The sequence below is a fragment of the Canis lupus genome, chromosome 5 (assembly GCF_011100685.1).
Source record: "Canis lupus familiaris isolate Mischka breed German Shepherd chromosome 5, alternate assembly UU_Cfam_GSD_1.0, whole genome shotgun sequence".
Classification (NCBI taxonomy): Eukaryota; Metazoa; Chordata; class Mammalia; order Carnivora; family Canidae; genus Canis; species Canis lupus.
The window spans coordinates 57,620,832-57,638,971 of NC_049226.1; the positions used below are offsets into that span (position 1 = coordinate 57,620,832).

Sequence of the window (18,140 nt, forward strand, 5' to 3'; positions counted from 1 at the left end):
TAGGGCCCGGGGGGCGCGCGGGGGGCGCGCGGGGGGCCCGGGCGGCGGCGGCGGCGGCGGGCGCGGCGCGGGGCGCGTGGATGTGGCGCCGGGCCCGGGCGCCGGCGGGCTCCAGCGGCGGGACCCCTTCGCCCCGCCCGCCTACCCCTTCGCGCCCCCGGGCGAGGCCGAGGCCTCGGCCGTGATCGGCCGGGAGCCGGCGGCGGCGGCGGCGGCGGCGGCGGGGGGGGGCCGGGGCCGGGGCCGGGGGCGCCGCCGGGGCTCGCGGGGCGGCGGCGGGGGCCGCGGGGGCCCCGGCGCGCGGGAGCGGGAGCGGCCCGGGGAGCCGGAGCGCACCATGGAGGCGGCGGCGGGCGGCCGCGGCGGCTTCCAGCCGCACCCGGGGCTGCAGAAGACGCTGGAGCAGTTCCACCTGAGCTCTATGAGCTCGCTGGGCGGCCCGGCCGCCTTCTCGGCGCGCTGGGCGCAGGAGGCCTACAAGAAGGAGAGCGCCAAGGAGGCCAGCGCGGCTGCCGTTCCGGCGCCGGTCCCCGCGGCCGCCGAGCCGCCGCCCGTGCTGCACCTGCCAGCCATCCAGCCGCCGCCGCCCGTGCTCCCCGGGCCCTTCTTCATGCCGTCCGACCGCTCCACTGAGCGCTGCGAGACCGTGCTGGAGGGCGAGACCATCTCGTGCTTCGTGGTGGGCGGCGAGAAGCGCCTGTGCCTGCCGCAGATCCTCAACTCGGTGCTGCGCGACTTCTCGCTGCAGCAGATCAACTCGGTGTGCGACGAGCTGCACATCTATTGCTCGCGCTGCACGGCGGACCAGTTGGAGATCCTCAAAGTCATGGGCATCCTGCCCTTCTCGGCGCCCTCGTGCGGGCTCATCACCAAGACGGACGCCGAGCGCCTGTGCAACGCGCTGCTATACGGCGGCGCCTACCCGCCGCCCTGCAAGAAGGAGCTGGCCGCCAGTCTGGCGCTGGGCCTGGAGCTCAGCGAGCGCAGCGTGCGTGTGTACCACGAGTGCTTCGGCAAGTGCAAGGGGCTGCTGGTGCCCGAGCTCTACAGCAGCCCGAGTGCCGCATGCATCCAGTGCCTCGACTGCCGCCTCATGTACCCCCCGCACAAGTTCGTCGTGCACTCGCACAAGGCGCTGGAGAACCGGACCTGCCACTGGGGATTCGACTCGGCCAACTGGCGGGCGTACATCCTGCTGAGCCAGGACTACACGGGCAAGGAGGAGCAGGCACGCCTTGGCCGCTGCCTGGACGACGTGAAGGAGAAGTTTGACTATGGCAACAAGTACAAGCGGCGGGTGCCCCGGGTGAGTGACCCTGCTGGCTGGGGCCATGGGAGGACGCTGGGTGCTCTGGGCCCCAGGGCCTGGAAGCTGGGAGGGCTGGGTCCTGGGGAAAGGCTGGGGGGCCCTCCTGGGCCAGGGGCTCTGTGTGTGCAGCTTGGGGCTTGTCTTGGGGTTTGGATTTGATTTAAGGAAGTTCAGGGTTGTGTTGGGTCCCTCCCTAGTCGTGGCTGTGTAGGAAGGTCCTTTTGCTCGACCCCTGTGATGAGCCAGCTTGCTTGGGACAGGGGCCCTAGGGGTTCGGCCTGGTGGCTGGAGAAGCATTCCCAAGGCCCACAGCCATTGCCCTGATGGGCTTAGGAATGGCGGGAGGCTCGGCTCCAATACTCAGACACTCTTGCCCCCAGAGAACTGAGAAGTGAGATCCGGGCGGGCCCAGGCTGCAGCCTCAGGCCTAGGCCTTCCTCGGGCCACTGTGAGGAGGGGTGCAGACCCGGTGGGCCCCTAGGCTCGCACACAGAAGGGTGCCTGCCAGTGGTCCTCAGCAGACAGAACTGGGCCTGGCAGGGCCGGTTTGTGCCTTGAAGTCTTGGGAGACAGGCTCAGAAATGCAGCCAGGTGTCCAGGCCACAGTGGCAGGGGGCCGAGACTCGGTGACTCCAGTTCTGTGCGTTTCCCTGGGCCTGCCAGGGTGTGAATCCCAGAGTCCCCCATGTGGGGGCAAGGGCTGATTGGCCCTGGGCTTGGGGCCTGGTCAGCGGGCACCTGGGCCCTGAGTAGGAGTAGCTCGTGGCCTGCGATTTGTTTTGGACACGCCCGTTTCCTTGTCTCCCTCTCTCTCAAATGCTGCAGGGCGGGGGAGGGCCACTGGCCGAGGCTCTGTTGTTTGCCAGGCGGAGGATGTGATCCGTGTGATCTGGCTGGGCAGCTCCTGGGCGACTGGACGGTGAAACCTCTCATTGGGGTCTTCACCAACTTCTCGGTGTCTTCCCCTCCCCAAGTATTTGTAACTTTTCTTTTAAATATCCAGGCTTATTAAATTGCATACACAGAATGCTGCATTGGCTCAGCTATTCTGAGGAGGCCTAATTAATTCAACTACTGCATCAAACTTTTTTTTTTTTTCTAAATCTGTGAATAGATGCTCCCGCCCGGTTTTCTCTGGGCGCCCCTCCAGCGGAGTGTCAGAGTCTCGGTGAGCAGAGGAGGGGCTGGGGATGGAGGGGCTGGGTGCCTGTGCTCAGAGGGGCTGTCGTGTGCGCGCGTGCACGTGTGTTCCATGGCATTTCTGCCCTCAGCTTTGCCGCTGCCCAGGTGGCAGCTGTCTGCAGACTGGGGCAGGGCTTGGGTGGGAGGGAGTGTCTGAGTAGGGGAGGGTATTGGCAGGAAAGGCCCAAGCCTTTGATTTTGGATGAGTTGGTGATGGGTGGCGTGATGGGCACCCGACGTGAATGGGGACTTTTCTGTTCGGGGTGCCTCTACCTACCACAGCCACTGTGGCTTGTGGGAGTCTTGTGTGCAGGATTGTGGTAGGCACAGGCTGCAGTTCCTGGCCCAGGCCATGGCAGGCCATTTGCCTCCAGAGGGGGTGGGGTGGGGGGCCTTGTCTGGCAGGGTGTGTTCGTATGGGTGTCCCAGTCAGGGGTGTGAGGGGCAGTGGTGGAGTCTCCTGGGCTCGCTGGGACTGCTTCTTTGTCACAGCTGTAGAGTGGGGCCGTGGTTCTGGGCGCGGCCCCCCCCCCACCCCCCTGCCCGCCCGCCCCTCTTAGGGACGGCCCAGCCTGAGCTCTCAGGCCCAAACAGCGTCTGGGGAGAAGGCAGGATTGTTTGCCCACACTCCGTGAAGCCGAAGCCAGAGCCTGTTTCTGCTCTGGCCTTTTCAGCAGATGATTAGGGCCGCCCTTTCTCTGTCAGTGCGCTCTCCCTGATGCTGTCCTAAATCTCATTTACCGATTAAACAAATTTTCCCAGTGATGAGGAAGAGCTGCTTATCGTAAGTGGGTGGGGTCTGCAGGCCTAGTGTCAGCCAGCCCTGTCCTCGCCGTGGTGACCTGGACTGGCTGTCAGGCCCCATGCTTCCCTGAGGTCTCGAGTGCTCTCCTGCTGGCTCTGCCACCTCGTGTCCTGTGTACGGGGCTCCGCCTGCTGCCTTGGCTCTGACCACGCAGTTGGGAGTCCTGGGGTGCTCCGGCCGTCCTCTTTATAAGTCTCCAAGCACAGCCACATGCTCATCTGTCTACCTGCCAAGGGCACCACGTGAGAACGGTGTCAGCTTGGGGTGGGAGGGCCCCTGGCTGCCCAGAGCCCACTTGCTCCAGACCCTGCCCCCGAACCTCTCCCCCAGAGCCCTATTTCTGATTGCTCCTTCCACTTGCTATTGACGGCATATTTGTGGAGTAGGTTTTGATTTCTTTCAGTTGTTTTATTGGTTAGTTTAATATTTTTGATTTACCAAGGATAAGGACAGCAGAGAACAAAGAATGTGCTAGAATTCTCTCTGTAGGGGACACAGCTCCCCTGGGGCCTTGGGTTCTGGTGAGGCCAATGGGAGCTGAAGCACGTTCCGGTGTTGTCTGGCTGAAGTGCCGCCCAGGCCTCCTGCCAGCCAGAGACTCAGGCAGCGCTCTGCTGCTGCCAGTGCCAGGAGGGGCCTCTTAGCCCCTCTCGCCAAGCTGCTGTCTTTGGTGGTCCTGCAGCGGGCTGGTCCCACTGTGGAACCCCATGGGGCTGCTCCCACGTTCTCATTATGTCTCTAGTGGCTGTTTGACCTCAAGCTTGATGCTTAACCTCTCTGTGTCTCTGTTCCCCTGTGTGTGAAACAGGCTGTAGTAAGCAGTGTGTTGGTAAGGTTTGATTTCTCTAGGATGTTCAAGTGTCCAGTGTCAGGTAGGGTGGGGATGTGTCATTCTGTTGCTGGGGGAACACGTGGCAAGGAGATGGGAACTCAGCCTTCTCTGCCCTCCTTCTGCCCAGTTGGCTCTGTACCGTTCTCTTGGGCTCGTCTCACGGTACATGCACTAAATTGGGCTGGTCGTTCAGCCATGTAGGTTGCTGTCAGGGGAGGACATTGTGCTGCTGGCTTGGCTGCTGCTTGGGGCCTGGCTCCTCGCCCCGCAGGACAGCTCCTCCCTGGGTAACCAGGTGCTTCCCTTTGGGGCTGACCCTAGGGCGGTGCTCTGCCTCCCTGGGGCCCGGGCAAGGTCGGTGCTGGTGTGCTCAAGAACCAGGCTCCTTGGCACTGCTGTCTTCTGAGTGTCCTGATTCTTACGCTGGAGAGCCTGGCCTGTGTTTATCGTATGTCTGTCTTTCAGACACCTGAGTTCTCAGGACTTTTTGTGGGATTGCCCTTGTCGTGTGGGTCATTGTGCTGTGGGGTGACCCCTTGGTGTGTGGCATGAGTGCTGAATTTGTCTGAATTCCTGACATTGGAATAGTTTTCTTCATGTCACCTAAAACTTGTCCCTGGTCATGGGCCAGTGTTTTCTCCAAGCAGACGCCCGGCCAGTAGCACTGGCCCCTGCTGGGGAGTGACGGCAGGCCAGGAAGGGGGTCCCGGCCTGTGGACCCTCCCTGGCAAGGGGTGGTTTGCTTTTTTCAAGCTGGAATTTTCATGGGAAGGAATGCTATCAAGAACGTTCTATCAGGGGATGCCTGGGTGGCTCAGTGTCTCAGTGGTTGAGTGTCAGCCTTTGGCTCAGGTTGTAATCCCTGAGTCCCGGGATTAAGTCCCGCATCGGGCCCCCCCTCAGCCTGCTTCTCCCTTTGCCTGTGTCTCTGCTTCCCTGTGTCTCATGAATAAATACATAAAACCTTAAAAAAAAAAAGTTCCATCAGACTCTGACCTGCATGCTTCATCTGAGACCCTCTCCTTGATGGGGGGCAATGCCTGCCCTGATGCCATCTGTTGTGTGAGCAGAGGTTTAGAGGGCCAGTTGTTCCTTTGTCTACTTGTTTTGCTCTAATGTTTTGTGGGGTTCTGTGGTGATTTCCTGGCTTCAGCCACTTGGCTGGGGAATTGGGGTACCGTCTCAGGTGATGCTCTGAGGCAGAGTTCCTGGATGGGCTTTGGGGGCACCTCCCCCCCACAGAAGGATGGGGTCTGCAAATGGGTCTGATCGCCAGGGTAAAGGCCCCAGAGTGGAGGTTGGGGGGGTCTTCCCAGATAGGGGATAGGGCAGCTCCAGCAAGGCCTCTGGCTTCTCCCTGCACCCTGCTGCAGGAGGGCGGGCCTGGCGGCTGGCTGGGTGCCTCAGCCCGTCTGTGTGCACTGCCACGTCTGGATGGTCCTCCAGGTGTGGGCTGCCGCCCATCTGTCTCTTGGCCCATCTGTTGCCCGCCACCCCCCCCCCCCCCACTGCGGGTTCCCGGGACCCCTCTCTGGAGCGGGACTGGGCCCCTAACCTCTGGGGTTTCCCCAGGGCAGCAGCTGGCCTGGGGGCAGTGGGGTCAGCCAGTAACCTTCGGCCCTGGTCCCGCTGCCTCACCGGGGCTCTGGATCAGCGCAGGGCTCTGAGAGTAGGATCATGGACTGTTGGTGTCTTGGGTTCTCAGCCTTCCCCGCAGCTGGTGGTGTCATGTGTGTCTGAGATGTCGGGTGAGGGCAGACAGGCTGGGAGCAGGAGGAAGTCTGGGGAGGTGACCCAGCCCCGCCCCAAAGCCCTGGCCACGGAGAGCTGGTGGGGAGGCACCGCTTCCGGGGCCAGCCTGGCCCGTCTGGCGGGAGGTGACCGCAGGAGGTGGCCGAGGCTGGCGGCCGGACTCTTCGTGGCCCGGAGACTGTTACACAAGCAGCAATAATGTGTCTCTTTCTAAGGATTGCGAAAGTCGGGGAGGATTTCTCCACTGGAAGAATTATGCAAGTTTCAACTGAAATGTTTTTAAAAAGTTTCTTTGTTTTGAGTCAAAATATAGAGGCTGAATTATTTCCTTAAGGTCTGTGAGAGCTGCAGTGGGAGGAGAAGGCTTCCATTCTTGCTCAGGCCCTTGCCCTCCTGGCTTGTGGTCCTTGGGGAAATGGGAAACCGGGCAGAGGCGGGGACCCCTGGGATGGAGCCGGGGCGGGGCCCAGGGACCATGTCCACGGCTCTCCTCGTTCTGTTTATTGACTGGCTCAGAGGTGGGGGCGGATCAGAGTCTCAGAAAGGGCAGGAAGTCATTTCCTGGGGGTGTAGGGCTGTGTGTGGCGGACATCTCCTCCCCACGTGGCCTCGTGGGGTCTGAAGCAGGTTTCAGCTGGCGTTGGGCAGTCCGTGGGAATGAAGTGGTGTGGGTGGCAGAGACCTCTGGGGGCTACCTGTGTGGCCACCCTGTTGAGCCTGTGAGCACAGCACAGGTGCTCGCCCTGCTTGGCCTCTCCCCCGGCAAGCCAGGTGCAGTGTGTCCAGGGGCACTTAGGTTGCCCTCAGGAAGCCTCTGGCCTGTCCCCTGGCTGGCAGTGGGCTCAGCGGCGGCTCTCATGCCGCTCTTCTGTGAAGAGAGGGTACAATTCTGGAGAACAGCCTGGATGCCTGTTGGCTGCCTTCTCAGTTTTAGGGTCTCCAGGCAGCGTCACTGCAGAGGGTCAACGAGGTGGAGGGACTTCTGGGTCACTGAGTTTGGGAGGTGGGGGTGAGGGGTGGTGGGAGGGGGTCTAGTTCTGGGACTCCCCACTGCTAGTGTCTACTTACTAACGGAAGGATCCGGACTCGGGTATGAGAGCGACAGGAGATGGTGGAGGTGAGAATCACGTGAGCAGGACCAGGGTAGATGGGGCATCTGCGTGGGGGCAGCTCTCTGGCTGCCCGCTCCCCACAGCGGGTGTCCTGTGTGCTGCTCTGCTCTTGGTGACAAGTTCTCATTCCTGTGGGTAATCCTTGTGTCTTCCGTGCTGCTGAAACAGATGGGAGGCTTCGAAAGGGGTCTTGGCACGAGCCTGGAAACAACCCAGGGCTTGGTGCACGGCATTTGTATTTTATCTGATTTTACTGTTTTGACTTAGAAGGAATCAAAGGACGCCACGACTTCTTGATTTTGCAGCTCTAGGTAGTGATTCAGGAAGTCTCGGCATGAGCCTCCGGGCTGTGCAGCCCACAGTGGTCGGCCTGCCTTCCCGCGGTCTTGGTACTCTGGGCTGCCCTCATTGCGGTGGGCCTGGGATTTGTGTGTTTGCGGTTGTGTTGTCAGCCTTGTGGAGGGGGCAGGTTGGTCACGGCTGGGTCCCCAGTTCCGGGCCCAGAACAAATACTCCTTGAATGAGTCACACAGGCATGAAATCACTAGTTGTTGGGGGTTTCTGGGCAGCTCTGCTCTTGACAGCTAGAAGAGGAAAGGTGGAGGAACTTTCTCAGGACCATGTGATGTCCCCGAGGTGTCCTCCTGGCTGTGTTGTGTGTTTTGAAGAAGGTGGCAGGTGCCCTAGGCCTGGTTTGAACCCAGATGCTTGGCTCCTGCTGTGGAATGAAAGTATTCTCAGCTTTGGCTCTGGGGCTGGAAGAACCCAGCTGTGGTGCCTGCCTTGATTTGGCTTGTACTGGGATTTTAGCTCGTGCTTTGAGAGAAACCTCTCTTGTTGAGAATAGGCTTCTGGTGGGACCCAGGGTGTCATAGCTACAGAGAAACACCTCTGTGGAGGGTGGGAGGCTGGCTCCACAGCTGCTGCCTGGGGGGAAGCCCTGGCCAGGGGCTCATCCTGCCCTGAGGGTTAGCCAAGTCATGGTGGTCTGAGAGCCCTGGGGGCCAGTGAGGTTCTGGTGTGGCTCTTCTCCCTCCTGGCCTGACCTGAGTCCACATGTGTGGTGGCAAGTGGGGGTGACAGTCACACAGTGGCAGCTCAGCCGTGTGTTCCAGCTCCTGGGTCTGAACCTGCAGGATGAGATTGTGTGTAGGAACAGGGCTGAGCACGCCGGAAGTATGTTAGTGAGGGCATTGGGTGGTTTTGGGGTCCTCTGCTGGGTGTCAGGTTGTTCCTCTGCCCCAGAGGAACTGCTGGCTGCATCATCATAGGAACCCGTTGGTTGTGACTTGCTATCTGGAGACCTGCTTGGAGCCTGGGCCTGGTTGTCCTCTGTGCCCTCCTCTTCCCAGCTGGGCTGTGCAGCTTGGATTAAGGGGCAACTGAAGCTCTGCCCTGCTTTGTGTGCAGGAAGGGACCCCACACACTGTGGGTGAGCACAGCCACGCCCAGCACCTGCAGCCCACAGGGACCCCAGCACCAGTGAGGCGGGCAGCCTGCCTGCGTGTGAGGCTGGGGGTGTCTGGATGACCTGTGAGTACCTGTTATGGGGGCCAGCCAGATCTGCATTCTAGCCAACTTCTCATGCCTTGTCCACGCCTGTTCACTAAGTGTTCTTTTCATGATCCCAGCCCCACGGTGGCAGTTTGTGGCTCTGGCATGGCGGGTAGGTGAGGCCTCCCTGAAGGAGGTAGCAGGGATGGGCAAGCTGGTACTAGGCCATGCCCCATTCCCCCTAGAGTGTGCTCACTTTTCACACCCAATCTCACTGTCTCTGAGTACCCAGACCTGAAGTTTGCTGTTGGAGCTGCTTCTGCATGTGGCATTGGCGGTTCTTAGAGCGCTCCTGGTCCCCCTGTGGTCCTCCCTCTGCATAACTATACTGTTCAGGCACAGTCCCTGCTGTCTGCCCATCCCCCTGGATGCTTCTGATGGCTTGATGTTCTCCTGTCCAGTCCCATCCCTGCTGCACTGACACTGTCAGAACAAGAAGTAACTGTTGCCCCTGCAGACCCCTGTGTGGGGTCTTTATGTGGGTCTGTGGTCCTTGTGTTGGCCCTGCGCTGGAGGGGATGCACAAACCCGTTTGAAAGACCCATGGCCCTCTCACCTGCCTGGGCTTTGTGGTGCCTGCTCTGGATCCCTAAGCTGCTCTGGTCATCTGAGTTCCTCTTGCCGTGCTGGTTTCAGCGTCTGCCCTCCCCTGTGCTTGAGCGCTGGCTGGCCCCCTGGGCACAGGGAGTGACAGGGCTGGCACTCTGAGCATGTGGAGGAACCGCGGAAGGAGGAGGCAGTCAGGAGTGCTGCTGGGGAAGCTGACAGACCTTCTCCCAGGAGAAGGGACAGGTACGCACGTCCCTCCTATGGTTCTGGAATCTGCTGGGGGTTCCCCACTGGGGAGGTTGAGGGCAGAGGTGCTGGGTGGCAGGGAGGTACTTACTGTCAGCAGCCCCAGCCCCAGTGGGATCTCCATGCTGAGAACTCTCTTCCTTCCCGCCTGGATTGGGGGGGCCCAGGCTGCAGCGAGGAAGCGAGGAGTCTGCCCCAGGCTGGCTGGCCCTGGTGGGGTGGGTGACCCCCCAGGCCAGGCGAAGTCTGTGCGGTGTCAGGCTGCAGCACCACTTGCCCGGCCTAGATGCATGCGGGTGGCTGTGTATGGACGCGTGTGTGCGGTGGGTGCTGCTGGCTCCGCCTTACCTGCTGCCTCGCTGCTTCCTGGCGTTACAACTGTGTTGCCCAAACCATTAAAAAAATTATGCTCCCAAGTTGAATGATATGCAAATGTAGTCAATTAAGCGAGGGGATTTTAATTAGCAGTTTAAGTTCATGTGTGAAGTGCCTTGCCTTAATTACTTGACAGTTTTGTTGTAAATTTGCTAAGTTTTTTTTGCAGAACTATCAAAACTGTGATTTTTTTTTTTTTTTTAACATTCTTGTATGCAGAAAGTGTCGCCCAGCCCGCCTGACCTTGGTCGATTTTGTCTCAATTTAGGAAGCTCTTTAAGCTGTAAGAGCAAGGTAAGCCTGTGGGTTGCCTCAGTGTGGCTCAACAGGGGATGACATGTTCGTGTTTCCTGGAGTGCAGGCTGGCAGTGGTCGTGGGCTCCTAACTCCAGTCCAGGACCCCATGGCAACATCCAGGGCCAGGGTGGTGTACCTGCCCCTGGAACAGAGGTCAGGAGGGTTGCGACTGAGGGGACCCCAGAGGGCCAGCGGCTATAGGCCTCTGTGCCTTGAAGTGCCTGTGATCTGTGGGCCTGGGTCCCTGTGTCGCCACAGTGCACATCCTGGTCCTTGATGCCTCCTTGAAGGCCTTGGGGAATTCTGAACTTTGAAGTTCCTTCCTGGCCATTAGCAGGAAGCTTTCTCTCCTGCACCCCTCCGCCCCCCAAGCCAGAGTGTGGTGTCCATCCTGTGGACATTCGCTGCTGCCCAATGGGGGTTCAGCACACGTGTCCCTTCTTGCTGGGTTTGTGTTGCTTCTGTCCCTTTTATTGGGGACTTGCTTAATTTCCCTGTCACTGCTGTTGAGATGGTCTTGTGTTACTGAGGGGTCCCTCTGTGATATCAGTGCACCCCTAGATTTAATTACCTGATTACCAGGCTCGACATCTTGAACAGATAGGTTCTTTATTTTCTCATTTAAACATTTATGTTTGAACTGTGATTTCTTTGGTAGATCTGTTTCCTCTCCATCTCTGTGACAAAGGCTTGTGTCTTGGTTCTCTCTGTGATCCTTGGGGGCTGAGGACAACAGCAGGGACCCAGCCAGGCAGCCCTACAGTGTGGCCTGCCATCCCTGTGGCTCCAGCCTTTTGGAACCTTGGCCATTGTGGTCCTGTAGGCATGTGTGAGGAGCCGGAGGGTTAGGGAAGGGGTACAGGCAGCACTGGGGAGCTGGGCCAGGGGACTGCAGAACCTTGGTGGCGCCTCTGATGCCTCTGCCTTTGTTGCTCAGACTCCACTAGACATGTGGAGCAGAGGTCCAGGAAGGCTACAAGGATCCCTTCCTGTCGCTCCCAGCACCATGATGGTGGGAGTTCCCCTGTCCCTGCCCCCTGACAGGGCCAGAGAAGGGGTGGTGTTTCTTTCAGTGTCATCAGGATGTGTCTGGATTTATGAAAACGCAGTTAGGATGGGAAATTTCAAGCTGATGCTGAGATCAGGAGACTGATAGGCACAGCCCCTGCATCCTGTCCCAGCAGCTACCAGCATCTTACTCATTCGGGTTCATGTGATTTCTCCCTCCTTGCATCTTGTTTCATAGCTCAGCATTTATATATCTAACATATCCAGAGTTGTGCGAAGTTGTGACCCTGGTGCCATCAGTACCAGACAGTAACGGGAGCTCCTTCCCGCCAGTTGGTAACCAGTCTGTGTTCAGATCCCTGCAGTCTCCCAAATGGCTCTTCTGCGGTTGCTTTGCAGGTTGTAGGGCCACCACGGCTCCTGGGTGACAGGCCTTCTGTGCATGTGTGTGTTGGTGTGTATGTGTCTGCGCATGTGCCTGCATACCCAGTGTTTTCAAGTATATGTAGTATTGAGGGTCCTGGAGTTTAACATCTGGGGCATGTGCTGTATTTTGTTACTCTGAGTGGTGCTTTAGGGAGCATCTTGCCACGAATGCATCACAGAAGCCTCAGTGCAGCGACATGGAAGAGCACGGACTGCTGGTGCATACTGGCTGCCACCTGCTTTGTCCCCACCCAGGCTAAGGAAGGCGCTATGCCTGAGTCCCCTTCCATTGTGACCTCCAGGGGATGCCCTCCACATCCTCCTGTGTGTGGACCTGTGTCCCAGCATAGCTGGCCTGGCCCTGTCAGTCATGCTCGTCTGGGCTCTCACCCAGGTACCCTCGTCCCTCCTGCATGCAGCCCCGTGGCTGTGCAGCTCGGCTGTGAGCATGCCAGCCTGTCCCTATTCTTGTGTTGGTGGACATTCTGGCTTCCCACCTGGACGCCTGGGTGTAAGAGTTGCAGATTGCTGTTGGTCCATGTACATCTGTGTGTCTGGAGCATGGGCCAGGGGTGAAGTGATGGCATCAGAGGACGTCTAGACCACGCTGAATCGTTTCCTGCCATGGCTGCAGCGGCCAGGCAGCCCCCTTCTGGGGTGGGGGTGGGGGGGCAGGTCCTGTCTCCCGTGGTGGCTGAGGTCAGCTCTTGATGTAAGTCTATCTCCTTGGGCCTGGGTGAGGTCAGATGGGGGTGAGTTTCTTGGAGAAGTCTCATTTCTAGGGTTTTTTGCCTCTTCCCAACTGAAACCCTGTCTGTGTGAAACACTTGCTCTCCAACACTCCCTATTCCAGCTTCCGGCACCCACCTTTCTCTTTTTCTGTCTCTGACTTCTTTAGGGACCTGCTGTAAGTAGAATCCTGTAGGGTTTGCCCCTTTGTTTCTGGCTTATTTCACCAGGATCTGTTCCAAGTTGGACTGGGTGCTAGCATTCCCTTCCTAAGGCTGTGGAATGTTCTGTCATATGAATGGACCTCATTTTTATTTATCCATTTAGATGGTCATGAATACTTCAGTTGCTTCCATATCTTAGCTCTTGTAAATGTAACTTTGAACATGGGTGTGCAGATCTCTGACACCCTGCTTTCAACTTTTGGCCATATACCCTGCAGGAGAATCTCTGCATCTTACCATAATCGTTGTGAATTTTTTGTGGAACTGCCATCCTGTTTCCCACACTGGCTGTGCCATTTTGCATTCCCACCAACAGTGCATGAGGGTTTCTGTTTCTCCACATTCTTGCTAAGGATGCTCGTTTTTGTGTTTTCTGTGTTTTAGAAATGGTGGCCATCCTTTTTCAAAATTTTTAAAAGATTTTTTTTTTTTTAATTTTTTTTTTTAATTTTTATTTATTTATGATAGTCACAGAGAGAGAGAGAGAGAGGCAGAGACATAGGCAGAGGGAGAAGCAGGCTCCATGCACTGGTAGCCTGACGTGGGATTCGATCCCGGGTCTCCAGGATCGCGCCCTGGGCCAAAGGCAGGCGCCAAACCACTGCGCCACCCAGGGATCCCTTAAAAGATTTTTTTAAAGATTTTATTTATTTATTCATGAGAGACACAGAGAGAAAGAGACAGAGACACAAGCAGAGGGAGAAACAGGCTCCATGCAGGGAGCCTGATGCGGGACTTGATCCTGGGACTCTAGGATCATGCCCTGAGCCAAAGGTAGGCACTAAACCACTGAGCCACCCAGGAATCCATAAGGTGGCCATCCTGATGAGTGTCAGGTAGTCTTGTGTTGCGCTGATTTGCATTTCCCTGATGATGAATGATGTTGAATGTCTTGTATGCCTGTTAGCCATGTGGATGTCATCTTTGGGAAAGTGTTCAAGGTCTTTGTCCTTTTTTTGTTTTTATTTTTAAAGATTTTATTTATTAGATTGCATGCAGGTGCACAAGCAGGGGGAGGGAAACGGGCTTCCCACTCATGGGGCGTGGGACTTGATCCTAAGACCAGGAGATCTTGACCACAGCCCAAGGCAGACACCCAGCTGATTGAGCCATCAGGTGCCCCCCTTTGTCCTTTTCTGAATCGGGCTGTTTATGTGTGTTCTGAATGTTAATCTTACTATACTGTGGTAAGCGACGGTGTGGTAGTGGTATTCTGTTCTGTCTGTGGCATGGAGTGGGGCTTAGCCATCCCTCTGGTACATTAGGGACAGGGGTATCTCCTCTCTATGCTGGAAATCCCCCCCCTTTTTAAAAGTTTTTCCTTTTTAATAATCAAAGTTACCCTTTTTTTAAACATTTTTTTAATTTTTTATTTATTTATGATAGTCACAGAGAGAGAGAGAGAGAGAGAGGGAGGCAGAGACACAGGCAGAGGGAGAAGCAGGCTCCATGCACCGGGATCCCGATGTGGGATTCGATCCTGGGTCTCCAGGATCGCGCCCTGGGCCAAAGGCAGGCGCTAAACCGCTGTGCCACCCAGGGATCCCCCCCCCCCCTTTTTTTAATGTAGTTTCCACACCCATCGTGGAGCCCAACTCAGGGACTGAACTCACAAGCCTGAGATCCAGGCCTGAGCTAAGACCAATAGTTGGATGCTTAGCCAACTAAGCCACCCAGGGGCCCCTGGAGATCCATCTTTTTTAGCAGGAAATCCTGGGTGCCATGGAGAATCTAGCACCCAGACAGAGGTTGCGGCCGGATTGAGAGGTTAACAGTGACCTGCTGGGGTGAGGGGCTGTATCATTAGGGGAGCAAGTCTCATGGTGGGAGCACAGTGGCAGACACATCCAATCGTGGATGTCATTTTATTGTGAGCCCTACTGTGTGCCCAGCCTGTGGCAACCAGGAGAGAGAATTTGCACAGGGCCTCAGGGTCAGTCTGGTGGGCTGGCGACCCCATGTTGCCTACTGTGCCAAAAGCTGCCCTTGCCTCCTGGAGAAGCCTGTGTGAGATCTGCAGCACGGGTGTGTGTGGACCTCGACCAGGGCGAAGCTGGGGACAGAAGTCTGGGCCACAGCCTGGGGATAGGGAAGGGCAACCAGAGGGCCACAGGCTCTGAGGGGTGGCTGGACAAGCCTGGCACACACTTTTCCTCTTTCTTTTTTTTAATTTTTAAAGCTATATTTATTTTTAGGGAGAAAGAGTATGCAAGTTGGAGTGGGAGTTTGTGAGTAGGGGGAGGGGCAGAAGGAGAGAATCTCCAGCAGACTCCACAGTGAGTGGGGAGCCTGATGTAGGGCTGGATCCCATGACCCTGGGATCATGACCTGAGATAAAGGCAGATGCTTAGCTGAGCCCCCCCAGGCGCCCCCTCCTCTCTTTCTTAAGTTTGTGCCCTGCTGGTTTATGGAGAAAGTTCTTGAAGACAGAAATGGGTTCACTGAAAATGATGCTTCTCACCACCAAAGATCTGCCTTCCTTTTACTCTCATTACCAAGGGCGGGTAGCATAAGGGACCCAGAGTGAGGAGACACCAGACAGCTTGGGCACAAGCTTGACCCTGACTTGGCCCAGAGAGTAGGAGGAAAGAAGCTTGCACTGCTCTTGGGTGGCAGGATGAAAGGAGATGGGCACCTGTGAGCCAAGGGTGGCCTCAGGATGTGCATGATGGCTCTGCAGCCAAGTCCAGCTCAGCTTCAGGACAGTTGGGAGTTTGGGGAGCACACGTATGGGACCCCAGCCACTTTGCTTTCTCTCTGCACCTTGGAAATGTCATTTCTTATGAGCTGGGTGGGAGTCTATGTGGCTCCCGCCCCTTTCATGCAGGCTTTGAGGTCCAGGCCTATTCTGGGCCGTGGTGTGCGTTAGTTTGCTTCTGTTGGTTCCAGGAGTCTGGGGGTGACAGGTGGCCTGGGGTATGCTGGTCCTCCACAGGAGCCACATGCTGTTGTTGTATTCTGGCACCTTGTGGAGGGAGAGTGTGTAAGTGACTGTGGCTGTGAGGCTGGAGGGTGTCACCATGTCCCTTTTCCAGAGCCCCAGAGCGCCTGGCCCCCTGCCTCTTAGGGGGTATTGGCTTGAGGTCCCAGAGTAGCCCCAGGGCTGGGAGGTTGCCTAGGCTAGAACACGTGCTGCTCCCCCTGCCTGTGTCCCCATCCCTGAGGCTACACAGACCAAGCTGGTGACTCACCTGCCAACAGCCATTCCCATTATTTGGTTGCCAGATACCTTGTGTTGGCCCTCTGCATCAGGAACAGGCTTGGAGCTGAGGGACCTGCAATTCCTGGTCCAGGTGACAGTTCTGCCTTTCTGTCTGTATTAGCGAGGGCGCGGGTGGTCTGGATGAGAGGATCCTTGGTGTTTGTTCTGCAGATACTGCTGGGTTCCTTGTGCTAGGTGCTGGGCAGAAGGAAGGCCTGGCAGTGAGAGCCTGGGTGGGGGGGCCCTGTGACCATGTCAGTGAGGATGGCTCTTTGTGTTTGGGTTGAAGAAAACCAGAATTGCATATCTGTCCGCAGCCACTTGTCCGCCTTGTGTGCTGCTCACCATGAGAGGACAATACCGCTGTCCCTGAGTCTCAAGTTAATTACCCTGTTTTTTTTCCCTCGCCTTCTCTATGCAAGCTGCAGTCACTCCAGCTCTTTGGTATTTCTGGTCAAGTAGGAGTTTCTAGAAATTCAGAGAGACAGCAGAGCTTCACAGGTGGTCCCTGGGCCTAGGCCCTAGCTCTTGCCACTTCCCTGGTTCTCCGTTTACGTGACTGTAGTGCATGATGAGAGTGCCGTGCTGTGCAGATTGGCACCCGCCAGTTCAAGTCTTCTCTTCCCAAAGCCTCTGGGCATCTGAAAGGAGGCAGTCTGGGCTGACGAGCTGTCCCAGGGGCCCAGTCAGGGCCACATGTGGGCACACAAAGGCTGGTGTGGTGGCTCTCCTCACAGCCAGCTGGGCCAGTCGGACGGACGCCAGCAGGTGCTGTGAGCAGAGCACACAGGGCGTGCCAGGCACGGAGGCTTCCTGTGCCCATGGTGGGCATGTCTGTGTGGGGCCCATGCTGTCCATTGTTGGTAACTCTCTGCTGGCTCTGCTCCTCCCTAGACTTCAGAGTCTCAGCTGATTTATAAGGGGTGGTGTCCACTGCAGAGCCTTTGATGGAGTGTCTGACCTGGGCCTCTGTGTGGTCGAGTCCACAGGGTCCCCGACTCACCAACTGGGGTGCTGGGGCTGCCACTGTCCTGGAAGCCCTGGGGGGCCCAGGCTGAGGCTGTCCCAGGCTTCTGGGCGCCATGCATGCTAGGCCTGGGAGGGTGAGGTTGGCTGTATACAGACGTGCTGTAGGCAGTGCCTGGTGATGGGCTCATGTCACCTTCCATCTTTAGATGACTTCTGGCAGGAGGGTAGGCCTGAGTTCTATTTCAGAGAAGGCTGGTAGGATGTGTTTTTCAAGTGGGACAACCTTTGATAATTCTTGGAACAGTGATTTTGGTAATTGAGCCAACAGTGGTAAACTCAGCCTTGATCTGAACCAGGTAAAACTGACCCCAGAGTGAATTTTTTTTTTTTTTAGTGAGCTCCATGTCCAATGCAGGGGTTGAACTCATGACCCCAAGATCAGGAGTCTCATGCTCTACTGACTGAGCCAGCCAGGTGCCCTGACTCCTGAGCAATTCTTATCTGGAAAAGTGAGGTTTCTCAGAAAATGAAAACAAGACAGTGAGTAGAGAACCACCTTTGAGAGCTGCGGTGCCCTGTCCTGCTCACGTTGGGTGAAGAGCTGGTGAAACTGGCTCATGGAACTGACTTCAGCAGTCGTCGTGTGCCTTGGCCAGGGCCCAGGGTCACAGGAACTTGGTTCTGTGCTCCACGGGCCTGATTGGACCCACAGGGCTTCTCCCTACCGTCTTGCTACCTTGGTCCAGGTGCACAGGCATGTTGGGTTTCTGGGTCGTTGTAGCAGAGAATCGAACTGGAATTTGATACCAGTTTTTATAACTAGGGTTTGTTATGGTCCCAAAATTCTGTAGGGTTTATTATTGATTCCCAAAATTTGGGATTTTTGGAGTTAGGTGTCATGCTGCTGTTTCATTTCAGATGCTTTTGGCTGTGTGTTTTAGAAAAAGCACTAAGTGGGCTCAGGTATTGAGGGAGCTCGTTGTCCTGCACATCCCCAGGTTCATATGTGGCACCTGCAGGGCCATCCCCAGGGTACCTGAGATCCCTTCTTGGTATGTGCCCACAAGTGTGCCTGTGTGTCCTCCTCTTGGGGGTGGCTGATGGAGGAGCATGAATCAGCCTGTCTGTAAGCCTGCCGCTTTTCCTCAGCTTTGGATTTTTTATTGTGAAAAGTCTTCAGGCACCCAGTGGAGTCATAAGAGCAGCGCTCACCAAGGTTCCCTGTCGTGGACGCCTTGCCATGTTGAGAGTGTGTGTCTTCGGTGTATGTTTCCTGAGAATGAGGGCGTTCTGGTGTTGGCACGGCATGGTGACCAGCATAGAGCAGCCTGCAGCCCTGTCCTGCCCAGGACCCACTGGGACGCACCTTCGTCCCTGAGCTGCTTCCCTTTGGGGTTCCTCCGTCATACATCAGTGGGTTGGGAGGGCATGGGGCCATCCTGTGGGTTGTGCCTCTGGTCCCAGTGCCTGTCGCGCCCCCTGATTGTATGTAGGGACAGCATTGGGTCCGAGCCTGGTGCTGCATCCTCCCCAGCATGCTGGCCAGAGGCTGGACACCACCCGGCCCTT

The 18,140-nt window shown here is 57.0% G+C and overlaps 1 protein-coding gene across 7 annotated transcripts in view; it reads left to right on the forward strand.

Moving 5' to 3' along the window:
- Window positions 1–306: 306 nt before the first annotated feature.
- SKI (SKI proto-oncogene) overlaps window positions 307–18,140 on the forward strand; it is a 70,568-nt gene continuing 52,734 nt past the window's right edge. For 4 of the 7 annotated variants that reach the window (XM_038537684.1, XM_038537689.1, XM_038537686.1 and 1 more), the window contains exons 1-2: window positions 307–1,306; window positions 2,424–2,477. In XM_038537684.1, the coding sequence (XP_038393612.1) occupies window positions 338–1,306; window positions 2,424–2,477 (1,023 nt within the window). In that variant the 5' untranslated portion in view covers window positions 307–337. The remainder of the gene's footprint in view (window positions 1,307–2,423; window positions 2,478–18,140) is intronic. The other 3 variants (XM_038537687.1, XM_038537688.1, XM_038537690.1) reach the window with 1 other exon arrangement.